The 19,623-nt window shown below is 43.8% G+C and overlaps 1 protein-coding gene across 2 annotated transcripts; it reads right to left on the bottom strand.

The window, feature by feature from the left end:
* Positions 1-18,609, bottom strand: SSPN (sarcospan). 2 transcript variants are annotated; one of them, XM_035128393.3, is made up of 3 exons: positions 16,020-18,609; positions 6,926-7,012; positions 1-932 (listed from the first exon to the last, which is right to left on the bottom strand). In XM_035128393.3, exons 1-3 carry the CDS (start codon positions 16,242-16,244, stop codon positions 567-569), a joined length of 678 nt encoding a protein of 225 aa, XP_034984284.2. In that variant the 5' UTR covers positions 16,245-18,609; the 3' UTR covers positions 1-566. The 2 variants fall into 2 exon arrangements, with proteins under 2 accessions (XP_034984284.2, XP_088508448.1); XM_088652322.1 differs by lacking the exon at positions 16,020-18,609 and adding an exon at positions 15,681-15,699 and having other exon boundaries at positions 429-932.
* Positions 18,610-19,623: the final 1,014 nt, after the last annotated feature.

Raw genomic sequence — 19,623 nt, 5'->3', positions numbered from 1 at the left:
TTTTGTATTTAAATGTTTTGTTGGAAGCCGCCCAGAGTGGCTGGGGGAACCCGACCAGATGGGCGGGGTATAAATAAATTATTATTATTATTATTATTATTATTATTATTATTATTATTATTATTATTTAAAGGGCTTTAAAGGGCTTTGAATTGTGCTCGGAAACGTATTGGGAGCCAATGTAGATCTTTCAAGACCAGTGTTATGTGGTCTTGGCAGCCACTGCCAGTCACCAGTCTAGCTGCCATATTCTGGATTAGTTGTAGTTTCCGGGTCACCTTCAAAGGTAGCCCCACGTAGAGCGCATTGCAGTGGTCTAAGTGAGAGATAACTAGAGCATGCACCACTCTGGTGAGACAGTCTGCGGGCAGGTAGGGACTCAGCCTGCGTACCAGATGGAGCTGATAGACAGCTGCCCTGGACACAGAATTGACCTAATGAACTAAATAAAATTAGACATATCTCTATTAGGGTCAATCTGAAGTCTTTGCTGTGCATGGTGTTTTTTGTCCATTGGGTGGTGGGATGGTGATGGTTTACTGTTCTTCTCAACACAGCCTGGATGCCTATACTTTCTGTTGTTGGACCTCCGTAGTAGTTAATGACTGTAGCCAGATGCCTACATAAAAGACCTGGTACCTGTCTTTCCACATCACAAAACACACTGTGAAGCCCACGATTGCTGCAAGGAGGTTAAGCACTATCTGGATCAGCAAGTAAAGGATGAAAGTATCGGTGATGTCAGTACAGTCGGATACATTCTTGTACATGAAGGTTCTGCTGAGGGGATCCACTGTTTCCAGTTTACACTGACAGGCCTCAGTGGTGGTTTCGCAGGTAAACTGTGTGATCTGTGAGTAACAGTAGGCAGCAAAAGCTACGGCCAAAACACAGACAATCAGACTCAGAGCGCTCAGCAGAAAGTAGGCAACCTGGAAAGGAAACACAATGAATTTATTTTTAGCATTACAAGCAATTTTACATGGGCTTTACAGTGAATGTTTGCAAGTTGGTGAAGGTTGTCATTTATATACGAACTCTGACAGTCCCAGATGACTTTCACAAATGTCCAGAAATAGAATCATAGAGTTGGAAGAGACCACAAGGGCCATCCAGTCCAACCCCCTGCCAAGAAATAGGTGATGACTTTCCTATGTTTTGGACAAACACCAATAAGCACTGCCAATCACATATGGGTACCTGTCAAAATTCACCAATCCATCTCTGCATTTTTAGACATTTACAAATTTTGTCTAGCTCACAGATGTATGCCATCACTTGATGCTGCAACCTATGGGCAAGAAAGCAAACTTCAATCAAGGGGGGAGCAGAGAAGTATTCACAGTTGACCAGAGTTTAAAAGTGAGATGATTCTGAACAGTTAATAGAGCTAGCGTAGAGTATTGGCTAAGGACCTTCCAACTCTATGATTCTATGATGTAAGCTATGCTATAAGCTGATAAGGCAAAAAATAAAGACAGCAGGACTAGATGCTAAAATCCAATAAAAGGAGATGCTAGAAAAAACAGGCTCATATAATTTAGCATTTTGTCTGCAAGTCTAACTCTTCATTGGAGCCAATATATTTTTGTTAAAAATAGTGCTTCTCTTTTGTTAATATCTCTCAGCTTTAGCCTCATCTCTCAATCTGTATGCTGATGATACATCTTGTAAAGTAAGCCTACTTTGCAAGATTACAGATGTAATATATTTTAAACACTTTGAACATTCAGGAAATAAGACCAAACGAGAGAAGATTCTGCTGAATCAGATCAAGAATCCACCTAGGAAGAACTAGGAAGAACTTCCTGACAGTAAGAGCCGTTCGGCAGTAGAATTTGCTGCCAAGGAGTGTGGTGGAGTCTCCTTCTTTGGAGGTCTTTAAGTGGAGGCTTGACGGCCATATATCAGGAATGCTTTGATGGTGTTTCCTGCTTGGCAGGGGGTTGGACTGGATGGCCCTTGTGGTCTCTTCCAACTCTATGATTCTATGATTCTATGACTAAGGTGGTATATAAATTTAATAAATAATAGTAGTAGTAGTTGGAAAGGTTTTTCAAAAAGTATTTTATTGTGTGAAGTCCCCTTAGCGAGTTTGACTCAGAGAAGGTGACCCTATCAATATGTTTGACAAATAAATCGATGGCTTTTTAGCAGGATGGCCATATGGAAAGTTGACGTTCAGAGAGACAGTATGTAACTAAATGGCGGTTGCCAGAAAACAAGCGCAAGAGAGGTCTATCCCTTGCCTCGGAGCCTTGCTTGTGGGCAATGTTCCACTACACAGACCTTTGGTCAGATCCAGCAGTGCTCTTCTCATATTCTTATGAAATCTTGGTACGTCTATTGATATTTATCTATTGATACATCTATGATATTTTTAAAAGAAATGCCTTCAAATGCAGTATTTAGGTCATCAGGGACTGTAAAACACATACAGTGGCCCCTTGGTTTACAAACTTAATCCGTTCTGGAAGTCCATTCCAAAACCAAAGCGTTCCAAAACCAAGGTGCGCTTTCCCATAGAAAGTAATGCAAAATGGATTAATCCGTTCCAGACTTTTAAAAACAACCCCTAAAGCAGCCATTTAACTTGAATTTTACTATCTAACAAGACCATTGATCCATAAAATGAAAGCAATAATCAATGTACTGTACTATAAAATAAATAAAACAGTATTGTAGATGATAAAAACAAAAATTAATTGTTTTCTTACCTGCACTGATGATAGTCATTGTTTGGAGGGGGGGGGGGCTTTTATCCATTTCCGCAGTCACACAATCAATCAATCTATCTATCAATCAGTAGCTGAACTGGGATCCACACAGATCCCCCCCCCCAAGCTGCTGCGGGAAATGCTCCCTAGAGTGCGCACCTCCTGCAGCGGCATGGGGAGGGGAGGTGCGCGCCTGCAAACCAGCTGGCTGGCGGGCACACAGCTTCCCTCCCTTGCGGCTGCGGAAACACCTTGACAACCCCCTTCTCCGCTGCCAGACAACGGAAGTGTGGCACTCAAAACGGAAGTGCACCCCCAACGGAGTACGTTCGTATACCAAAAAAAATACGCAACCTGGAACACTCATTTGAAGTGTTCATAATCCCAAAAGTTCATTAACTAGGCTGTTCGTAACCTGAGGTCCCACTGTATAGCCGGCACCCTTCAAGGCAATCCCCAGTGACACAGAGATTCATGTGGGCTTGGGGGTAGGAGCTATTACCCTGTTAATGTTTATTGCATGGTTTCAGGCACTGGAAGGGCAGAACATTTTCTCCATATGTCAGAATGAGGAGATCAAAGGAGGGGATCAAAGCTTGTGCATGAGATTACCCTGAGATCTCACCGTCACATGGCAGACTAAGAAGCAATTCCAAAACTGCACACACCAAACAGGGAGCTAGCAAAGAAGTTTGGATTTGCTGTTTTTCACAGCTTGACATAAATACAGGCTGGTGATTGCTACATAAACATAGAGGAGAGGAGAAAGGGACGGGTAGGACTGTGAAGGACATCCTACACATGTCTCTTTTTCAGTTCCACTGGCAAAAGATAAAAGAGGGGGAGGGAAATCAATACTTTAAACAAAATCCTAATCATGCCTTGGTTTCTTTGTACACATGCTGCCAGATCAATAATGAATAAATCTGTCCAATTTACTGAGCCAAAAAAACCAAAACAAACCCAGCAATCCACAAATAGCAACAAGGTTGCCCATGGTACACAGAAATTTAAGGCCCCATTTAGTGACAGCCATGACCCTCGGCTTGAATATCAACTACTCCGTTTGTGGGGCACTGCAAAACACTGGGAAACAATTGTAAAACTTTGGCACAGGTTTGGAGGGGATCCCAAATTTTGGGATTCATAGTTAATAAGCCAGAAATGTAATTCTGGAATCCAGCAGTGACAACTTCCTGTTCCACAGGAGTATCAGACTTTTTTCAAAGGCATCAGGATGCAAAATGGCACCCTTAGATGGGCAGAAAGATGCAAAGGAATTTAAGTTAAAGGCCTTTCCGGATGATTTGGTTTTAACCCTAGAAAATCCCAACAAAAGTGTTGCAGAAGCATTAGAAGAGATTGAGAAATTTGGACAGTTGGCTGGATTTAAATTAAATAAAAATAAGACAAAATATGGTGGTCAAGAATATGAGGAGTGAAGAAAAGAAGAATTACAGCAAAAATATGGAATTATGGTGGCCAAAAAAGTTAAATATCTGGGAATATGGCTGACAGCAAAGAATATAAATCTGTATAATGATAATTATGAAATAATATGGAAGGAGGTCAAAAAAGATTTGAAAGTATGGAATAGATTGAAGTTGTCGTTTATGGGAAGAATTGCAGCTATTAAGATGAACGTACGGTATTACCTAAGATGTTATTCCTATTTCAAACAATTGCGATAATTAAGGGGACAAGACAATTCAAAGAATGGCAAAAAACTTTATCTAGATTCATCTGGCAGGGGAAGAAGCCAAGAATAAAATTTAAATTATTGATTGACAAGAAAGAAAGAGGTGGATTCTCTGTGCCAGATTTGAGGATATACCATGAAGCGTCCTGTCTCTGTTGGTTAAGAGAATGGATAACACTGGAAAATACAGATTTGTTAGATTTAGAAGGATACGACAACCTCTGGTATGGAAAGACAAAAGTACATAGAGGTTTTACGAACCACGTGATAAGAAGAACACTGTATGAGGTTTGGGAAAGGAATAAAATGCTGTTGGAAAGAAAAATGCCATGGTGGATTTCACCAGTAGAAGTCTTAACAGTTAAGAAATTAAATATGGAAGGAAGGATGGCCATGTATGAGGAGATTTTGTTGAAAACAGATAAAAGCTGGAAATTAAAACCATATGAGGAAATAAAAGAGGTGTTAACTGGATGGTTACAGTACCACCAAGTGAATGATGTATTGGCAAAAGATAAGAAAATAGGGTTTGAAGATGAGAGGTCCAAATTTCAAATAGAATTGTTGGAAGGAAGAGCAAAATTATTGTCAAAAATGTATAATCTGTTGTTAGAATGGTTCACGAAGGACGAATTGACGAAAGATGTGATGATTAGATGGGCAAAAGATTTTGGGTACAATATTGAATATGACACATGGTTGAAATTGTGGAATGAAACAATAAAATTTACTGCATGTACTGCTTTGAAGGAAAATGTAATGAAAATGATGTATAGATGGTATTTAACACCAGTAAAATTAGCTAAAATGTATAGGATGAGTAGTAAGACATGCTGGAAATGTAAAGAGAAAGAAGGAGATTTTTATCATATATGGTGGACATGCGAGAAAGTAAAAGGATTTTGGGAAATCATAGAATCATAGACTTGGAAGAGACCACAAGGGCCATCCAGTCCAGCCCCCTGCCAAGCAGGAAACATCATCAAAGCATTCTTGACATATGGCTGTCAAGCCTCTGCTTAAAGACCTCCAAAGAAGGAGACTCCACCACACTTCTTGGCAGCAAATTCCACTGTCGAACAGCTCTTACTGTCAGGAAGTTCTTCCTAATGTTTAGGTGGAATCTTCTTTCTTGTAGTTTGAAGAAAGAAGATTCCACCTAAACATTAGGAAGAACTTCCTGACAGTAAGAGCTGTTCGATGATATATATGATAAATGATATATAACGAACTGAAAAAGATGTGTAAGTATACCTTTCCCAAAAAACCCGAAGCTTTTTTACTGGGACTAAGGGGAGAAGAAATAGCAAAGGGTGATAAGAGACTATTTATGTATGCCACAACCGCGGCGAGGACATTACTAGCCCCAAAGTGGAAATCACATGAGATACCGACGATTGAGGAGTGGCAGACGAAAATGTTTGACTATGCAGAACTTGCAAGGTTGACCTGTGGGATCCGAAACCAGGGACAGACAAAGTTTCTAAGAGACTGGAGTAAATTCATTGACTATATAGAGAAAAACTGTAGAAGTTTAAAGACACTAGCAGGACTGAAATAAATCCTACGAATATGATTTACTTGTATTGGGAAAAGAAACTGTGGGATAAGAGAAAGCAATGAAGCCGAATGACGGGAGGGAGGGAAGTCATAGCTTGGCAGAGCAATTTGAAATAAGCAGGGATTTAAGATGCAAAAGTGTTTGTTTTTTATTTGTTGTTGATTTGGAAATTTAATGAAAATTATTTACAGGGGGGGAATAGATGGGCAGAAAGAGAGGGGTTTATCCAAGCACACAAACACATATTGTTAGGGGAAAGGTCATAGCTCATAGGTAGAGCAGAAGGTCCCAGGTTCAATTGTTGGCATGTCCAGGTAGGGCTGAAAATGTCCCCTATCTGAAACTCTGGAAGGCTACTGCCGGTCAGTCACTGTGGACAATACTGAGCCAGATAGACTTTGAATGAGGCAGCTTCCTCTGCTGCAACATCTTCCTCCCAAGAATTTTCATAGCATGTACAAAAGGGACATACATTTTGCCTCCATAGAGAAAGAAGTAAAGCAACAAAGTCATCTTGGCTACTCAAAACAATGGTTAGCTACCAAGCCCAGTAAAAATGTGTGAACCCTTGCAAAAGCTGAATTATTGTATCGGTGTATCACAGCTGTGCAGGCTGGAGCTGATGCAAGTTGTAGTCCAAAAAGTCTGAAGGGCACCAGGTTGAGGAAGGCTGGCATATCACATTTGCACTTATTTGCCTACTTATAAACTCTGTTCTGCTTGGAAGAGGGAAGGAGCAGGGCCGGCTTAAGCCTATTTAGCACAGTGGTTCTTCAGAGATCCCTCCGGCGCCCCCCCCCCCTGTTTCCCAGAGTTGCTTTTTACACGCTGGCAAGGAGCAAGGCAGGACAAAGGCCAACACTCTGATCTCCAGAAACCCACCACTATTTCTGGCTTCTCATGTATTTGAGGTTAAAAAGGAAGAAAAAACAGTATCAGGCAATGTACCTTGATGGCAAATTGTATGCAGGTCTTCTCATCCGGTTGGTAAGAAACACACAGCATCACTAGTCCCAATAAGGCCACCATGCAGACCTAAAAAAGGGAAAGCTAGACTGTAATTACATTTTAAAAACGGGGGGGGGGGGGGTATGATAGGCAGGATTACAGGGTTGCACTAGATAGATAGATTCTTTATTGCAGCTAAAAGCCCACACAAGCGAAATACATCAAACACAAAAATCAAAAAACAGCATTTCAGAAACAAAACAAAGACAAAGAAAGACAGCATCTCTATAAAAGTTACACCACTGCCATTTAGGGTGAACGCAGTCAAATGTCTATCTATGTGTAAAATTACCGAGAAATAATAGAATAAAATAATATATTAAAGGGTTTCAATAATCATGCAGCATTCCGGTTCATCTCTTGTGGGAGAGAACTAAGGTTTAGAACCTTGCCACCTGCAGAGTTCTGTTCGAGTCCTTGTCTTGCAAAACGAGTGCAAGATGAGACTCTGATGGTTTATCCGCAATTTCCTGAATTATTGAATTCAGTATATTTGTGCAGGCCGCACTGTACAAGAGGCAGTTGAACATTATATGCTGGAGAGATTCTATCGATCTATTGTCACAACCACATAAAGCAGAGATGTGACATTTGGAAAATCTGTGACTCAAAATATTTGAGGGAAAAACATTAAATCTCGCTTTGATGAATGCAAACCTATGCGATGCAACAGAGAGAGAGGAAAGATACGCTGGAACCTGATAAAATTGGGGTTATACCAATATTCCGCGGTGAACAGACCCCTCCACCCGTCATAAGATTGTACTGTAAGTCAACATCATCCAGTCTTTGTTTAATGGACCTTTTGGCTGAGGCAAGGTCTAAGTTTAGGGAATCTGACGGAGAGATTCCATAAAACAGGAGTTTGGCATGGATTTTACTAGCCCATGGGCTGGCAAATTCGTCCCGCCATAGGCATTGTATAAGAGAGTGGCTGGATAATCTATGCCAGAGAGTCAGCCAAGAATTAAAGACACGCCTCCATAGGAGAGATTCTAATGAAGGGATCTTCAGTTCTAAGCATATGGAAGTATTACTTACACACGACGGTAGCTTTAGGAGCCGACGTAGAAATTGGTTTTGCAGCGTCACCAAGGGCGCAAGGTTAGCCAGCGTGACCCATAACGGGGCGGCATAGGCCATTGTGGCAACCACTTTTACATTAAATACCTTTAAAGCCGATGGAACATGCAGGGCCCCCTCAGAGAAAAAGAAACGCAACAGCGAATGGGACAAAGCCTTGGCCTTGTTATATAAATATTCAATTTGTGCTTTCCATCCCATATTGTATTGAAAGTAAATATTGAAATTTAAGGACCTGTTCAATTGCCTTCCCGCCAAGCTTCCACTTATAAAGTTTCCAACTTCTAGAGAAGATCAGTACTTTAGATTTGGAATGATTTATAGTTAGTAAATTAGATTGACAATAAAGAGCAAAAATCTTAAGCGTCCTCTTTAGACCAATTCTCGAGTAGGAAAGGATCACCGCATCGTCCGCAGATTTAGAACAACGTTTCCTAAACTCCTACCCACTCAAACCTCTCTTGTACCTGCGATACATTGACAATATTTTTTATTATCTGGACACATGGTCAACAGACACTGGGCACCTTCCACCAGACATTCAATGAATTTCACCCCACCATCAACCTAACAATGAACCAATCTATGCAACAAATACATTTTTGGACACTACTATAAAAATACAGGATGGGCGTATAGGCACCACCCTATACCGAAAACCAACTGACCGACAAACATATCTACATGCTTCTAGCTACCATCCCAAACATACCAAACAATCCATCGTATACAGCCAGGCCCTACGTTACAGCCACATCTGTTCCAACTCTACAGACAGAGAATCTCACCTAAGAGATCTACAGTTGAAGTTAAACAACAGATCAACAGAGCCAGACTGATACCCAGAGAGAACTTGCTGCAAGACAGACCCAAAAGAGAAAATAACAGAACACCACTAGTAATCACATACAGCTCCCAAGCTAAAACAGTACAGCGCATCATCAGAGATCTACAACCTCTCCTAGACAATGACAGTTCTCTTTCTCAAGCTCTGGGAGGAAGACCTTTCATTGCCTACAGACAGCCATCCAATCTTAAACAACTCCTGACCCACAATAATACCACTACCAGACTTAACATGGACACTGGTACCAGAGCCTGCAATAAACCCAGATGCCAACTTTGCTGCCACATGCACCCTACAACACCATCACTGGCCCCAACAACATCCAACATACCATCTCAGGACTATTTAATTGCTCATCTTCTAACATTGTATATGCCATCAAATGCCAACAGTGCCCTTCAGCTCTCTATATTGGACAAACAGGCCAAACCCTACGCCAAAGGATAAATGGACATAAATCTGACATCAGGAATCACAAGACAGAGAAACCAGTAGGAGAACACTTCAATCTCCCAGGACATTCTATACAAGATCTCAAAGCAGCTGTTTTATTACAGAAAAATTTCAGAAACAGACTGGAAAGAGAAGTTGCTGAATTGCAGCTCATTACCAAGCTTAAAAGCATGGAGAGACCTGGTATGAACAGAGACATGGGATTCTTATCTCATTATACATGATCAAGCTTTCTTTAGCACCTCAGCCCTTGCTTTTTCCGCAAGACCCATTGCAGTCATTAACAGTCGTTAACAGTCATCAAGAGGGTTACCACTCCTATCAGCCCATCACCCATTCCCATCACACACACCCCGCCCTCTGACTATACATAAGGGCCTGGTGACTTCTGTTTCAGTGTATCTGAAGAAGTGTGCATGCACACAAAAGCTCATACCTAGGACAAACTTAGTTGGTCTCTAGGGTGCTACTGGAAGGATTTTTTATTTTTATTTTGACTGCGTCAGACCAACACGGCTACCTACCTGTAACTAGCAGGGGACAGCGGTAGTCTGCGAGACGGGGGGCATGGATGGTTTCATGGGACTCAACTAGTGGGTTTCTCATATCACTGATAAACAAATTGAATAGGTAGGGTGCTAGTATGCACCCTTGGTGGACTCCTTTATTTATTGATACTAACTTAACGTAGTGAGATCTCCTGCGGGGGTAAGTTGCACCCTGGTGGCCGATCCTTCGTGCAGTTGGATTATAAGCCACAAAAGCCTTCTATCAATACCCCAGCGCGCAGGTTTTTCCCATAGAAGGACTCTGGGGATGCTATCAAAGGCTGCCTTCAGGTCTATGAAGGCGGCACAAAGTTGACCACGACAAGGGGCTGAATATTTCCGTGCCAGATGGTATAGGATAATAGCATGGTCAGTAGTAGGACGGTTAGGTCTAAACCCAGCTTGTTCATGTCCAATCAAATTGGACTCATCAGCCCACTGAGACAGTCTCGTTAACAAAAAACGTGTGTATATTTTCCCTATGATCGATAATAGGCTAATATTTTGGTAATTCCCGGGGTCATCCGAGGGGCCTTTTTTATAAATTGGTATTATGATGGCCTCCTTCCACGCTCTAGGTACGAGGCCGGTAGCATTGATTGCATCAAAGGTTTTAGCTAGAATTTCGGCCCACCATGCAGGATGAAGTTTAATGGCCTCTGCGGAGACCAAATTGGGCCCGGGGGAAATGGCAAATATGCTTTAGTATTATATCATAGCTGCCAAGTACCCCGTTATCCCCGGGAAACCCCCCGGTTTTACTTACCTTTTCCCAGCGGTCCCCCGTATCAGTTCGTCTCCCGTTTTTCTCCGTTAATTTCTCCTGCTGGTGGCCTTTTTTTTCTTTCCGATTTGCCCTTCTATGGGCACCAAAAATGGCCGCCGCCGGCTTCAAAAGTCGCATCTACGCATGTCCGGAAGTGCATAGACGCGACTTCCGGTATCGTCAACGGCCATTTTTGGTACCCATAGATGGGCGGAGCGACACTGGAAGTTGCGTCAATGCAACTTCCGGTGTCACACGGCTGCCGGTCCCGGATTCTGCAGTCCGGGACTTGGAAGGTAAGGTATTATATGTGAATGAGCCCTAAATGATAGAGAGAAGTTTTCAGACACACTATTCTTGCTCCTGATATAGGGTGTGTGTGTGTTGTGCAGGGATATTTTGTGGGGAAGGGTGGAGGATCATGGCATTTTAAGTGGCACTGCCCAGACACAATTTTACCACCAGGCGGCTTTGTCATCCCTCCTAGTCCACAAGTTTAAAAAGAAATTGTTTACTCCTTCCTTTTCACTGTTCAGTTCCATGTCAAAAATCCAAAATTCTGCAATACCCTTATTTTGCCAGCAAAAGAAAGAAGAAATGTGTTCAAATTGCTTCATTTATTCTGACATTAATCTTTTTTATAAATGGTAGTACCCTCAGCTCCTCCACTTGTCCCTCCACCCTCACAGTCCTATTTATGACCTTGAAAGCATAAAAAGAAAAGACAGTTAAACCATAAATTATCCCATATTTTATTCTCAAATTTTTGAATCTTATTACAGAAAGTCAAGATTTTTAAAAAATGAGTAATGAATCCCAGTTCCAGTTTTTGCATGTTGAGAACATTTTGCTAATGGACTAAAGCACTTGATTTTCAGCATGGAGCAGTATGACAGTTTTGCCACTAATAAAGCAAAGATCCCTTCAATAAATCAGGCTCTATTTAGCACATTATCATTCTCCCTTCACTCTTCTGTCATAGCATGTTAGCAGCAGTCGTGGAGACAGTCACCCCTGAGGTAATCCCAACAGGGATGAGCTGAGCCTATTATGTGCAGCTAATTTTTGCAGAAAAAAAGTATTGGTTTCAAAGTTCTTCTATGGTTGGCCAAGTGGAATCAAACACTGGTGTGTGGGGTGGGGTGGGGTGCTGCAGGGAGGGGAGGGGGCAGAGCGCACTTGACTGGGATGTTGCTAAAACAAGTATGCTGATATTTTACACCATGCTGCCTCTGTGTTCTGCTTCACTGCCAAGAAAGGAACCATGGCTCATTTCTGCCTTAATAAGCGGATGCCAGAGAGGAGCACAATCTGCTCCAGAATACATATTGTTTTCAGAGTCAGACATAGGATATCTTAATTCCCCCCTTTGTAATGCTGCTTGTTTGGTCTTTGTGGTTTAAAAGCCAGTTAGCAAAATTAAGCAGGGTGCTTTCAGATATAAAGTATTTTCAGAATTTTGTTCCCTTATGCTGAAATCGCAGATATGGCTGGAATCTAGGATGTCACTATCCCAACATACACACATTTAACTTCTAGTTGCTTGGGGGATGGGGCTAAAACTAATTTTAGTACACATATGCACCATAACGTTGTTGTTGTTGTTGTTGTATGCACCCAAATTTCCCCAAGACAGAAACAGGACCAGGCTTTACCAAGGACAGATATTAGAAAACACAGACAGCTAGAGCATATGTCAGAGATAACAAGAGGCATGGAGGAGAACAGAGAGAGAGAGGGGGGTCAAGATTGTCAGAAAGGTTTGAAGATGTGGTCTTGGGTATATGTGGGATTAAATTGCTAAATGGCACTACATTTCCAGAACTTTAGTATTGTCCAACCAAAAGGCATAGCTAGGGGAGCAAGGCTTGGGCACCAAGTCTCAACTGAAAGTTGCCCCAAGACCCAGTCCTGGTCTACATTTTGAGGAAAAACTGGCTTAGAGGTTTCCCTGTCCATTTTGCTTCATAACTTTCCTTCTAGGAGAACTATATATTTTCTCTCTCTCCTTTTAAATGAAAGCTCAGAGCCTGGACGGCCCCTTGCATGCATTTGCACCATTATAATCCAGCCCTTTGAGCCATTATACTCTACATTCTCATTATACTCTACCTCATAGGCTTAGAACAATGAAAGGAGGAGAGCCATGCAGCAAACCACCTTGATCTCCTATAATTAAGATATAAATGTGACAACCAAATCAACCCATATATCTCCCCCAGACAACTCACACACTTGGCTATGAATTATCACATCTCAAGTAATCCAGTGACATACTGTACATGCAAGTGTATACATGCAGCCTTGAATTTGGGTGATAATCTAATTCAAGTGTTCTTGATTGAAAATAGAAAACATTTGGATATTTTAACTAAAGCACTTATTTAATACTCTGTTCAGAGACTGTAAAACCTAAATTGGCTAGAAAATGGAATTGATTTTAAATGTCTATATTGCATCAGCAGCATTCACAATTGGCACAAATTGAGGAGAGGGGATCACTGTCCCATCATAGAATCACGGAATTGTAGAGTTGGAAGGGACTCCGAGGGTCATCTAGTCCAACCCCTTGCAACACAGGAATGTTAACTAAATCTTACATGACAAGTGGCCATCCAACCTCTGCTTAAAAACCTCAAAGGAAGGAGAGCATCCTGTTTTCAAAGCAGATCATGAAGGCAACAGAACTCTTCCTACACCTTACACTAATCAGACCATGATTGCATCCAGGGGTGAAGGAAGGTGGCGTGACACCCAGGGGAGGCGTCACTACATAGGGTGCATATGCAGCATTGCTACGTATGATGCATGCAGCGTACGTAGTCACACCGCACATGTGCTGTATAGCAGTTTGCTGCCGCTGCCGCTCCAGCGCCGTATGGACAGTGCCGGGATCCTCTGCTTGCGGCTGTAGCGGTGACGGAGGGATCCCGGCACCATCCATACGGCACTGGAGTTGTGCCACCGGCAAACTGCTAAGTACAGTGCATGTGCAGCGGCGCTACATACAGCGCATGCGTGCGACGCCACACATGCACTGTACATAGCGGTTTGCCACCGGCACTGGGATCCTCTCCTCGCAGCTGCACATGCGGCTGCAAGGGCACGATGGCTGCTCATGCCGCCACAAGTCCCCTCAGGGTGACTTCTTGTTACCCCTGCAGACATGGAACCCGGAGCGCCCTGCCGCCCTGCCCCGCCCCCTGCTGCAACGCCACTAGCTCTGTACTGCCAGAAGCTGACTGGGGTTTTGGATAAGGTCATTCCCCCACCCCAGCAGGACCAGGAGATGTGAGAAAATGAACATGGGACTTTCAGAAGCAAAGTACATATTCTGCAACTGAGTTACATCCTAGTCATAGAGATGGCACTGATTCGGTATCCTTGCATTCGCATAGTCTCCCATCAACTAAATGTGGTGGATGGAGGGCTGAACATGGACAAGGTTGAAATCTGCACTCAGTCAGATTTGCCCTGTGCTCTTGGGCAATCACAATTCCTCAGCTGAATCTGCTTCACAGAACTGTTGGAAAGATAATTAAAATGAGAAAGGGCAGCCCAATCTACTTTGCATGGTTGCAGACTAAAATGGGCTATGGGAAGGGAGAGAGGGAAAGAGATGTGTGCAACTAAGTTTTATTCAAGAGTAGACCTATTGAAATCATTGGCCTTAGCCATGTTCATTAATTTCAGTGGGTGTAATCTGAAAAAAACTTAGCTGAATATCACTGTGAGAGAGGCTGCATTGTGCCGCCTTTTGCTCCTTGGAGGAAGGATCAGATTAAAAACATTTACAGCATGCCATTCTCCAACATAGCCAAGAATCAGGAAAAATGGGCAATATTGTACTGTTATGCAAACAGGATACGGCTGGGTTATCAGCTTCTCCCACTGAGTTTCTGGCACTTGAAAAGGAGTGCTGAGATGAACAAGGCCACATTCACAGCTCACTCTAATTTTGCCCAAGTTTCTGCCCTTTATTTTTTCATTCATGCTTCCTGAGGGCCTTGGTAAGACAACACCCTCCAAGGCAGATGCAAGGGAGTGGATGGCACAAGCAGGGGGTCCACCCCACCCGCTGTCGCCCCACCATGGCAAAGCTAATATAAATAATAAACTCAGTAGCATATGGCACATGGAGAATCCATTGAATTTTAAAACAATGCGAGTGTGGTGGGCCCTGATGATCATTCTATTTGTAAAATTCAGAATCATCAGCCCCCAGAATCTGGCAGGAACTCACTTGGAATGAGCACTGAACAAAACATTAAAACAGGGCCGTCTTAAGCATGTCGGGTGCCCTGGCGCCGTGGCGCGGAGATTGCTCCGGCGCCCCCGCCCTGCCCCATTTCTTGCCGCGGCTGCTGAGTGGGAGCTGCACACAGCCCGGCGCCCCCCTGGCAGCCCAGCGCCCCCCTGGCAGCCCAGCGCCCCCACCCCTGGCGCCCCACACCACCCAGCTTTCCCCTAGAGCCGGCCCTGCATTAAAAAATCCATTATACAGCAAAGTAGCTCAAGAGACAACGATACACATGGCCTACTTCCCATGCCTGGAATGAGCGTGCACTCCTTTGCTGGGTTCGCGCTCTCTGTCCCCGTGGATCACGTGTTTTACATGATCACAAACAGCCCTGTCAGTCGTGCTACTCTTTGCTACAAGGTATGGCAAGGCAGCATGTCGCTGGGCGATTCTGAATTTCCTGGACTGGCACATATCACCGTCCTTCCCCTCCCCCTAAACTCGCTTATTTGAATTTCAAATGTAACCCTTCAGCTCGGCAAGTGGCAAAGGAGGCTTGGGCGAAGCGCAAAGCAGATCACAGGCAGCTCTTTAAAAAAACACCAACAACTCATCGCAGCCTGGAAGCAACAGGAGCATTCATTCACTTCTCCTCTGTCATTTCGGATCAAAACGTTAATTCTCGTCCCTTGCCTCTCATTCCCTTTCCCTTGGCAAAAGTACAGGCGCGCATGTGCCAGAACCACATATAACCCCACCTTTCAGCCATGGAGCAATCCTTGCATTGCAATCCAAATCTATAATAAGTCTGCTAAACGATGCACGCAGCAAATCTAAGTGTGTTATTTCCCCGTCTTCCCAGCTTCCTATGATGCTTGCTCTAAATAACACGTTATTTCCACTTCCTTTTTTGCATGTGAAAATAGTTACAAGAAACCACAGCAGGCCAGTTGTTTTGAAAGGTTAGCTAGCTGAGCTCAAGCCCCACCGAGCCGGGTCTCAGGCAGGCAGGCAGCTGGTTAGTTAGTCTGGGCGTTATTAGTGCGGCGTTTCATGCCAAGGCGCCCCGAAGGGTGGAAAGAGACGGGTCTGCTTACGAGGATGCCCGCCCAATAGGGAGTGTCTCGGACTAGCAGAGACGAGCTGATGGCGGCCATGAGGAAGCCCAGCACCGAGACCGAGGCGCCCAGAGCCAGCTGCGAGAGAGCCGCCAGCAGCGGGAAGCGGCAGCCGCAGCACGTGGGCGCTTCCTCGGGCCGGCCCGCCGGGGGATCCCCGTGGCCCTCCTTCGCCTTCGCCTCCGCCTTCGCCTTCGCCTTCATGGCTGCTCCGCCGCCGGGCTGGCCGCCGTTTCTCTGAGCTTCCGTCTCTTCTTTGCCCGCGCGGAGCAGCTACTTGAAGGGATTTTCTTCTTTTTCTTTTTCAGGCCCGTAGGCGGGGTTGGTGGGCTTGGTTCCCCCCGCGCCTTTGGGGCTGCTGCACCCTGACTCGTTTCTGGGATTGGACTCGAAGAGGCGGCACAAATATGGGAAACATTTGGAGCGGGTTGTTGTCGGAGCTTCCAAGCGCCATTTATAGCCCAGAGAAGAGGGGGGATCCGAGGGGGGATCGGACTGCCAACAGCCTGCCTGCGCAAGCTCTCCGGGTGGCGGGCCTGACGTGCCCGAGGGAGGTTTGCACGTGAGAATGGAGGAGGCGGCTGCCTGGGGGCGTTCGAAGTTGCGCGCTCTGTTAGGAATTGTTGTGGGATGACAATTCCCGCACACGCTGAGACCCATGAACGGGAAAAGGGGAGTAAGATTTGGAAAGAGCAAGGGTCAAAGTACTGCATGTATTTTATATTTTTATATTGTGCTTTTATGCTGTGAACCGCTCTGAGATCTTTGGATGAAGGGCAGTATACAAATTTAATTAATTAAATAATAATAATAATAACGTGTTTTATTAAATTTTATAAAATTTGAGGAAGAGGAAGCTGTAATGCCTTTTTAAAGTTTCCTGGTAATTTAGTAGCAATTGGTATTTCTAAAAGAATTACGGCACAGATGTTTGGGTTGCTCCATTGCCTACCCACACCCCATGACTTCAATATCAGCCTAATCTAATGCAAACATTTAAATGAGGGAGAGCTTTGACCTGTATGTCCAGGAAAGCTCTTTCTTGTCCAAGCTCTGTGGGTGTTTGTTGTGGGAATAGATGCTCCTCGTGCACATTTTTGAAGCATCCGCACAATGTCGTTGTTTACTATGGATTTACCCTGGGGGAGAACCATTAAATAGCCAACAGCTGTTGCCAATGACTCATTAACACCCTGCATGTTGGACTATTCAGGAACATTAATTCATTTCAAATGTTTATTTATTTACTTGACCTTGCCCATCACTGGACAAAGACGGTGGACATAATAAACTATACAGTGGTACCTCGGTTTATGAACACAATTGGTTCCGGAAGTCTGTTCATAAACTGAAGTGTTCATAAACTGAAGCGAACTTTCCCATTGAAAGTAATGGAAAGTGGATTAATCTGTTCGCGGAGTACTTAAACTGAAGCGTTCATAAACTGAAGCAAACTTTTCCATTGAAAGTAATGGAAAGTGGATTAATCCGTTCCAGACGGGTCCGCAGAGTACTTAAACTGAAGCGTTCATAAACTGAAGCATGGGTGTAATTGGTTCCGGAAGTCTGTTCATAAACTGAAGCGTTCATAAACTGAAGCGAACTTTCCCATTGAAAGTAATGGAATATGAATTAATCCGTTCCAGATGGTTCCGCGCCGTTCATAAACTGAAAATTCATAAACCGAGGTGTTCATAAACCGAGGTTCCACTGTATTAGAATAGTAGGGTGGCCTATTTGGCAAACGTGCTACAAGTCAAGCTCAGAGCACAAAAGGAGTACAGTAGCTCCAATGTAACTGCAGTCCCTCTGTGCCTTGGTCTGCTGGGGAAGGGACCTGACAAACTGCATAGCACAGAATACTCAGTATGTTAGTGACACCACGTAGTGCATATGGAGTTGAGAGGGGAAAGAAATCCTGAGAACACTTTACTGAGGAAACTGAACAGAAAATGTATAATCTGAGGAGAAAGGGAACAAAGGGGCTTTGTCCCTACTTCAGGCCTTGTAACATAGCAGGGAGACATTTAACTAAACAGAGAGAGAAAACTTCTGAAGACCTGCAAAAGCAATCAGGACAGGTGCTACTTCTGCAAACATCATTCCACTCTGCCTGGTTGCTAAGCAACACAATCCACCCCTCCATTTGACTTCAACACTGACATAGTTAACCCTTTAGTTGCACATGGAATGATCTCTGCTGTTGCACTTCCAACACAGGAATGCTGCCACAGGTAGATCCACATGGCAGTGTACCATGAATAATGGGTTTTGAAATATTCTGAATAAGTACAACTGTTTGAGCTTTTACAATAATTATGCAGCCTATGTGAGAGGCCAAAGTCATGGTCTTCACGTGTTGGCATCTGCAAAGAGGATCTTCATACATGCTGAAATTGCAACAAGGAAGTCTTTCCTTTGACATATTGGCCATACTTTGTGAGAAACTATGCTATTTCCAGCTCTTTATGGTGCTTAACTACAATGAAGGATGCCTTTGGTATTAATAAATTACTGTGTCAATTTGTTTTAGGGCTTAAGCATTATTCTCTTCAGTTATTTAAATTTCATATGGAAACAAGAAAACTGGAAACAATGTGATTTCACATGCTTTTCATTCACATAACTTCAGTTAGATCTCCATATTTTCTGAAATATAGAAAGCTTTTTTGCAGGTAGTGGGGAGTGCTGTGAAAAAACAAGAGACTAAAATATGAGGAAAATATGCACCAACCCATGAGGGATGTGAACTGTTTCATAAATATTTAACACTTAGGCCTGGAATTCCTTCCTGGGATATTCAAGCTACTTTCCCCAGTCAACCCCCCCCCCTTAAAAGTCATATATATGGTGAAACATTTGTCTTAACATAGATCCCTTGTTAGCATGGTTAGGGTGTTAGGGGAGAAGTAGTCCTTCTGGTGGGGGACACACCATGCTCCTTCTGAGGTACTTTGTTCACCTTTCATCCCCACCCTCTACTCATCTCTAACCTGTGGCTCCTAGAACCCGTCAGCATGCAACATTTGCCACACCCTAGGAATGGTTTCCACTGGCCAGCTAAACCAGGTGAGGGGAGCTGATGGGTCTCAAATCCTCAGTGAGTTTCCCCTGCATGTGAAGACAAGCTCCAGGATATTGAGCAGGTGAGACCAACAGTGTGTCCAATGGTTAAGAAGGCAGTTTCTACACACACTGAAGAGGGAAGTGAGGGAGAGATGGGGCTCATCAACCTGGGAAGGTAGCCCATCTAGGAGAAGGAAACTCTAGTTCTTAACCTGTACCGCCTTGCAGAATTTCTTCATAAGAAGAAAAGGCTGTCCCAATGGGGAAAACCTGGCTTTCATTAATCACTAGAAGATGATACTCCTAGGAGATCTAAATGGGGTCACCTCACCAGAAATCGATAGAACCACAGTGTTTGGAAGGCAGCGGCTGAGGAGGGAGCACAAGGGGAGCTGAGCTTGGGAGACACTCTGGCTCTGCCTCTTCGATTTGGTGTGTGTGTTTGTTTCCGGCTGGTGACCTGTAGGTGACCTTGGAAGTGAGGGGTGGGGCTTCTGGTGAGTCAGTTGACTAGCTG

This window comes from Zootoca vivipara, chromosome 9 (assembly GCF_965207765.1).
Source record: "Zootoca vivipara chromosome 9, rZooViv2.hap1.1, whole genome shotgun sequence".
Lineage (NCBI taxonomy): Eukaryota > Metazoa > Chordata > Lepidosauria > Squamata > Lacertidae > Zootoca > Zootoca vivipara.
Note: the sequence above shows the minus strand (reverse complement) of the source record. Positions and strands in the feature narration are given on the sequence as shown.